This window comes from Triticum dicoccoides, chromosome 4B, assembly GCF_002162155.2.
Source record: "Triticum dicoccoides isolate Atlit2015 ecotype Zavitan chromosome 4B, WEW_v2.0, whole genome shotgun sequence".
Lineage (NCBI taxonomy): Eukaryota > Viridiplantae > Streptophyta > Magnoliopsida > Poales > Poaceae > Triticum > Triticum dicoccoides.
In genome coordinates, this window is record NC_041387.1 from 561,495,277 (window position 1) to 561,502,052 (window position 6,776).

Here is a 6,776-nt window from a genome sequence, read left to right on the forward strand (position 1 = left end):
GGGGTTCTCCTCCCCTCAGATGTATGCGCGTTGGTTCTGTGATTTTAAGGGTAAGCTTGTTCTTTATCACCAGTGGAGTTGGTGTAGCGACAACTTGAGACTAATGGTTCATTGACTTTTCTCAAGTCGACGGCTTCCCTCGGAGTAGCATTGAAAAAGTCAAGGATGGTGTTAATCTGCAATCGTTCAGCCCGTCGTGATTAGGGTTTTGTCACGGCATGGCGTTTGAACGAGGGGATGGCATGTTGATGCGATTTTATTCTCCGGTTCCTTCTTCGTCCGATAAAATTTCGCTAGATGCGACTGTCAGGGAACTTGCGAGTGTGTCCCTCTCCTCTGTCTGTCCAAAATTGAGATTATCTTCTAGCCCCTCCTTGGTGCTAGCTTTTCCGGGTCGCCGATTTGTCCATATGGTGGTCAAAGATGTCTTTTCTGATCTATATCGATGACTTCTCCACCGCTGCTTCTTCAAGCTCTTGAATTTCAACAAGGTTTGCTCCGGTAATACGGGGACCTAGAGTCGAACTCTGCTGGCAACGTGCCATCGATGACTGCAGAAGGAGGACAATGCTGGTTTCATCAGTGATTTGCTTATAATTTCATATTCTTTCAAGGCTCTTTGTGCATAGGTTAGTATTATTTTATATTTAAAAACAAAAGGAAAAATTGTACCTAACCGAAAATTTTAACATTTACAAAATCAGTTCATACTACAAAGAAGGAAGTTATAAAGAAAGCAATTTAACACAGGTAAAATAAAATAAAATGAAAAATAGAGAGCGACCAGCGAACACAATAGTGTGTGGGCTAAGCTAGGGAGCGGCGAAGCAAGTGGAACAGTCGACCCGGCCGGCCTCCCCACCTGAATCCAGATCCCTCTCCGCTCCGCTCTCCTCACCTACCTCGTCGCCACGGACAAAAACCCCGGCCGCTCTCCACCCTGAACCGCCGAGCCGCGGCGTCGATGCAGTCGCCGGAGTCCTCCTCCTCCGCCGCGCCGGTCCTCCTCAACATCGGTCCGTCCCTTATTCCTCGCTCCCGTCTGGCCCACGCGGTCGCGAATTCGAGGCTTATCACTGCGGTGTTGTCTGTGCCGCAGGGGGGACGAAGTACGCGACCACCGCCGAGACGCTCACGCAGCGGGAGCCCGACTCCATGCTCGCCGCCATGTTCAGCGGCAGGCACACGCTCCCGCACCACCCCACCACGGTACGGTCCCTCGACGGCGCTCCCTGCCTCTCTCGTTGCGATTTTCCGGCAGCTGTAGGCTCAGAGGCTCAGTGTGGGTGCAGGGGGCGGTGTTCGTGGACAGGGATGGGAAGCATTTCAGGCACATCCTCAATTGGCTAAGGGACGGTGCCATCCCCACGCTCTCAGAATCCGAGTACCACCAACTCCTGCGAGAAGCGGAGTACTACCAGTTGCTCGTAATAGATTCAGAAACTCTCCATTGTACATTTGATTCATTGGGTTCTAGCTTCAGAATCAGATGTAGTCCTATCATGATGATTTGTTTTGTAGGGTTTGGCTGATTACATAAATGAGAAATTGGCTTTGAAAAAGACTGACAATTTGTGCGAGGCCGAATTGACACGCAAAGATGTGATCAAGTGCATTCAAGCCCAGAAAATCAGATTTCGTGGCCTGAATCTATCCGGCCTTGATCTATCTAAGCTTGTAAGATTCTAGGGAAATTCTTCTCTATTGCCATTACTGTTTACAGCTGCAATTCCTGTACTTAGTCAGCTTATCTTACATAGATATAAAGTCGAACAAGCAATTTTCCTTTTTCCCAAGTTTTTCCTTGTTTACTAATTGCACTATTGTAAATGCATTTTTTGGTACTTTGCAGGACTTATCAGAGGTGGACTTCAGCTATGCGTGCATCGAGAGAACCAACTTTTCGTGTGCTAATCTTCATAAAGCGAAGTTTAGGGTATATCACATTATCACTCACACCAAGATTTTGCACTGTCAGTTATCTTCTTTCGAAGCAGTTCAATCCAGTTTCACTACCTAAATGGAACTTGCCAAGGCATTCTTGTACGGAACATGAAATACTATATCATCAATGTGTTGCACTGCATGTTTTTTTGCAGCTGGTGGAAGCTGCACATTCTTCATTTGAACAGGCAAATTTACATGAGTAAGATACACCGTCGATCTTCTTCTGGTCTCGTAGACAGTATCTAAGATGATATTTTCTATCCTTTTCTTTTTGTATGGGTGCCTAACAAACTGGTTAATATCCATTTCCCTCCTTATATGCTGATTTTTGTTTGTATATGCTGTTTGTAAGTGCTCATTTTTGGGTAATAACAGGTGTGAGCTTACTGGAGCAAATCTTCAAGAAGCTGTCCTAGACAGAGCAAACGTTCAAAGCGCAAACCTGCAAGGTATACAGTCCCCCCACCCTAACCCAAATCATGTATTTAACTTGATCGCAGCTTATTTTGTATTGTTTATACACACTGTTTATTGCTATTGTAAATCTGAAGCTTCTCCTGTTTCTGCATTTTCTTGTCTTTGTGACCACTGTATCACTAGGGCAGTTCTTTGTAACTTATCATGTTAAGCTGTCCTTTGCCCTCTATTTCCCTTTGGGGCGTGCAAAAGTAGATTTAATCATATACTTGAAAAGATTCTTATAAGTTGCTATGGTTCACAAAACCAAGTATGAAGTGATTGATTTGCTCGACCAATTTTGCAGATGCATGCTTAACGGGATGTAGCTTCATTGAGACAGATGTCCGTTCAGCCCATTTACAGGTTTGCAAATTGTTGTGAGTAGTGTATTTCTTCATAAACATTCCCTGTTTTTTGCTTTGCTGCTGAAAGTCCCTGCTGACATATGAAGTCGCTGTTCATCATACAAAATAATCATAATGAACAACACATACACAAAGCATTGTTTATAAGGCATCCCGCCTTGGACGCTTAGGCGACAAGGCGCCCTGGCAGTGCATTACAATTATGTCTTTTTTAGGCGCTTAGGCGTCAGGGTGGTTGGTGCTCGTCTTACCGCGTTATAAACAACGACGCAAGCATACTTGTGAGATGCTAGTTCTGCCACAAGTGGCATTTAGCTATATCTATTTTCCAGCTCTGCAACGTGTGTAGCATCCGAAATATGTAAGCAGAGTCCAGCACATGCCCAAAGTATTAACTGCATACAGGACATATGTTGTATCTATTTGTATTCATAGTTCCATGTTGTTCTTCCCTAGATAGTCACACGTAGAAGCTTCCTGTGGAGTTACTTTTAGCAATGCAAAAAGCATCAAACTATGGGTGCTGATTATTCATTTCTTATGTATCTTATCCAGTCCTTGCCCGAAGTTTGAACTTCATACAGGACACATTTCTATCTTTTTGTCCCCATAGGTCCATGTTCTTCTCTAGATAGTCGCACATAGAAGCTTCCCATAAAAAATATTTTTAGTAATTAGAAAATGTCAAAGTGGGTGTTGATTATTTCATTTCCTGTGTGTCTTATTGTGAATTCCAATGAACTTTCAGAATGCTAATCTTACGGGTGCCGATTTGAATGGAGCTAACCTTGAAGGGGCCAATCTCAAGGTAAAATAACTTTATGATAGAAATTTATTAAAACGACTCACGCTACAGTCTGCTGATTATCTGGTTCATATCTAGTGTGGTACAATATCTTGTCGTCAAACTATTGTAGGAAATCTTAGTATGTTACAAAATCTGTTTATGATTATTAATAGAGTAACTTAAATAATGCTATACCTCTTTGTCCAGTGCCAGTGTCAAACATTTGATATAAGTACCTAACACTACCTGCCAGAGTGTTCATATATATTCCCTCTGTAAAGAAATATAAGAGCGTTTACCGTTTAGATCACTACGTTAGTGATCTAAACGTTCTTATATTTCTTTATGCATGCCTTCTCATCGTAAAGCTTGAATTTTAATTTTATGGATTTGTAGTCTGTTTTTACTCTCATGTTTGGAACTGAAGTGTTTGAAACTTCCAGTTAAAATAAAGTGTGCTATCATCTTAAATGTTCTTCAGTACTAAGTAGTGTCATAATGTCAACATATACAAACATCTATTTGAATTAAAAAAACGTGCTTAAAGGTGGAAGTTCCCTCCCTTAATTGTACGTTTTTAGGTAGAAATGTGACCTCCCTGTGGATCGAACGTGGCTGGGCAAGCTTACACCCATGAGCTCTAGCCATCCGAGCCAGCGTTCAGTTCTCACAAACATCTACTCCCTCTGTAAACAAATATAAGACATTTTAGATCACTACTTAGTGATATAAAACGTCTTATACTTCCTCCGTCCTGAATTACTTGTCGCAGAAATGGATAAAAATGGATGTATCTAGAAGACTAGAACTAAAATACGTCTAGATACATTCATTTCTGCAACTAGTAATTTTGGACGGAGGGAGTATTTGTTTACAGAGGGAGTATTTATCAGGGCTTTCTTTAGTTCTCTGTAAGCATCTAACATTCACAGAAGTTAAAATGTCCTAACCCTCAGTAAACTATCATAACATGGAGTACCCATCATCTTTGTCCAGAATATCGACTGTTCGATATGTTACGCAAGCCATGTTGTTACTTATTCTATTTGATGAAGCATGCATAAATGAATGGAGAAGTCAAACATTTTTTTCTGGTGTCTTACCTGATAACATACTTGTCCTCACTATGTCATTCATACCCCCTATGCTAAGCTAGTCTGGTTTGCAGGGGGCTAAGTTGTCAGGTGCAAACTTGCAAGGGGCAAATCTTCAGCGAGCCTACTTGAGAGAAGTTGATTTGCGTGAAACTGTATGTTGTCCTGTTTGCTATTTACTTTACCTGAATAGTGAATTTTTCACTTCATGCATAATTTGGTCAATTTATCTACTCCAATTATTTTGCAAATACAAAGAGCAATAGTTTGTTATATACTCCCTCCGTTCCCAAATATTTGTCTTTTTAGAGATTTCAACAAGTGACTACATACGGAACAAAATGAGTGAATCTACACTCTAAAATATGTCTACGTACATCCGCATGTTGTAGTCCATTTGAAATGTCTAGAAAGACAAATATTTGGGAACTGAGGGAGTATATTCTTGTTTCATTTTTTTGCTATATAGGATTAGAAATCCTGAAGAATCTTGCATTCTTTTGTTTACCTCCTTCATCTTAAAAATTAAACTATGTCTGCTTTGGTAACAGGATTTAACCGGTGCTAAGCTTGGAGGAGCAAATCTTCTTGGAGCTATCAGATAGTACAAGAGAGGCTGACATCATGTACACTTTACAAAATTGATCTGTCACCTACAATGTCTTGCGGTTTTGATCTTAGTGGTTGTGATGGAAAAGAGCAGTACATCTGAAGAAAAACTCAAATGCAAATGGGTACGCAAACGATCAGGCATTTGGTGTACCAAAACACATGCACGCCGGGGCAAATAGTTTCTTGCTATGCCTCTCAGTGTTGATTGTTGTACAAAGAATTGTTATATCACACTCCGGCTAGAATTCGATGAGTCTGGCTAGTTGTTAATGTTAGATACCTGTGCTAAATCTTCATCGTGTTGCAAGGAATTCGATATGTGCACAGCTGTTGCATATGGGGATGCTGTATCTGTATCTGAATTGTTGGAGGAGGCTGCTGTATGCTGTTTCTTCTGCGTGGATTGCAAAGGATACGTGGTGTATGCCTGGTTTGTGGATTGTTCCAGGCACTTGCGTTCTCAGAGCAGTCACATTCTCACTTGTTTCGAGGCAAAGTTTTATCTTTTCCTTGTTTTAACAGCAGCAGGGTACTAGATATAGCGTACTCCCTCCGTCCAGTGAAAAGTGTACATCTAATATTTTTATGACAAATTATGGAGTAGAGTAAAAGTGCATCGGGAAGATGCAATCCACCGTCTTTCTTCTTTTTAATTATCCAACCCTCAATGAGCCAAGTGGACGTAGAAATTAAGAAGACTATGTATAGAATGTTATTGATCTTGATTACTGTGTGATAAAAGAAAATCATTTTTTCTACTTTAAAATGCATTGCGAAGATAGAAGTACACTCGTTTGTGGACAAATTTTAAACCCAAACGTACACTTTTCACCAGACGGAGGGATGTACAACCATTGATGAGATGTTTAAGTTGCAGGGACTGAGATCATATTTGCACGTTACTGTATCTCCACCGGGAATTGAGACCATGTGGGGGTGTGGTTGGTTGCGTGCATTAGGTACAACTAGACCCGTGCGGTGTAGTTTTGGCATGTTTGGTTGCTGCCTTGCACCAAAATCTTTGTCTGCACGAACCTTAGAGCACTTCCGGGCCTGGCTGAGGAGGAACGCTCAAATCGGCCGTTTTTCCACAGCCAGCCCCAAGGGATGCAACTCGAGGCATGTGGGCATCAGAGGCTATACGCGAGGAGGCACACTCGAGAGTGCTTCCCGAAGCGCCGCCTTGACTCCCCTCACCCTTCTCTCACCGCTCACTCTCCCCTTTCTCCACTCTCACACTAGTGGCAGCGAGCACAAGATTTGGATGGCGAGCACCGGCGTCGAGCACCGGAGCCAAGATTTGGACAGTGAGCACCGGCGTCGATCAATGACCTCATCGCCTCACCGGCAGGCGTTAGTCAATGTCAGCAAGCCCTCTGTATGGAATTGATTTATCATGCCCACATTCTATTAGGCATCACGCAGTAGCATCCAATCTACCTCTTGGGTTTGATTTGGTACCCGATTTAGGCATATCTGATTAGAGATTTGAGTGCTTCGAATGGGATTGAG

The 6,776-nt window shown here is 42.3% G+C and overlaps 1 protein-coding gene across 1 annotated transcript; it reads left to right on the forward strand.

The window, feature by feature from the left end:
• The first annotated feature begins 839 nt into the window (after window positions 1-839).
• LOC119291458 (FH protein interacting protein FIP2-like) lies at window positions 840-5,735 on the forward strand. The gene is made up of 11 exons (XM_037570213.1): window positions 840-1,016; window positions 1,100-1,209; window positions 1,293-1,427; window positions 1,522-1,677; window positions 1,853-1,936; window positions 2,100-2,146; window positions 2,323-2,396; window positions 2,711-2,769; window positions 3,520-3,579; window positions 4,727-4,807; window positions 5,204-5,735. The coding sequence occupies exons 1-11, from the start codon at window positions 965-967 to the stop codon at window positions 5,255-5,257; spliced, it is 912 nt and encodes a 303-aa protein (XP_037426110.1). The 5' UTR covers window positions 840-964; the 3' UTR covers window positions 5,258-5,735.
• The last annotated feature ends 1,041 nt before the right edge of the window (window positions 5,736-6,776 follow it).

Bases quoted from the DNA above. Each gene is read 5' to 3' on its own strand.
- LOC119291458 (XM_037570213.1), top strand. From the start codon at position 965: ATGCAGTCGCCGGAGTCCTCCTCCTCCGCCGCGCCGGTCCTCCTCAAC. The intron at 1,428-1,521 runs GTAATAGATTCA...TTTGTTTTGTAG, and splicing joins CGGAGTACTACCAGTTGCTC to GGTTTGGCTGATTACATAAA. The intron at 1,678-1,852 runs GTAAGATTCTAG...GGTACTTTGCAG, and splicing joins GCCTTGATCTATCTAAGCTT to GACTTATCAGAGGTGGACTT.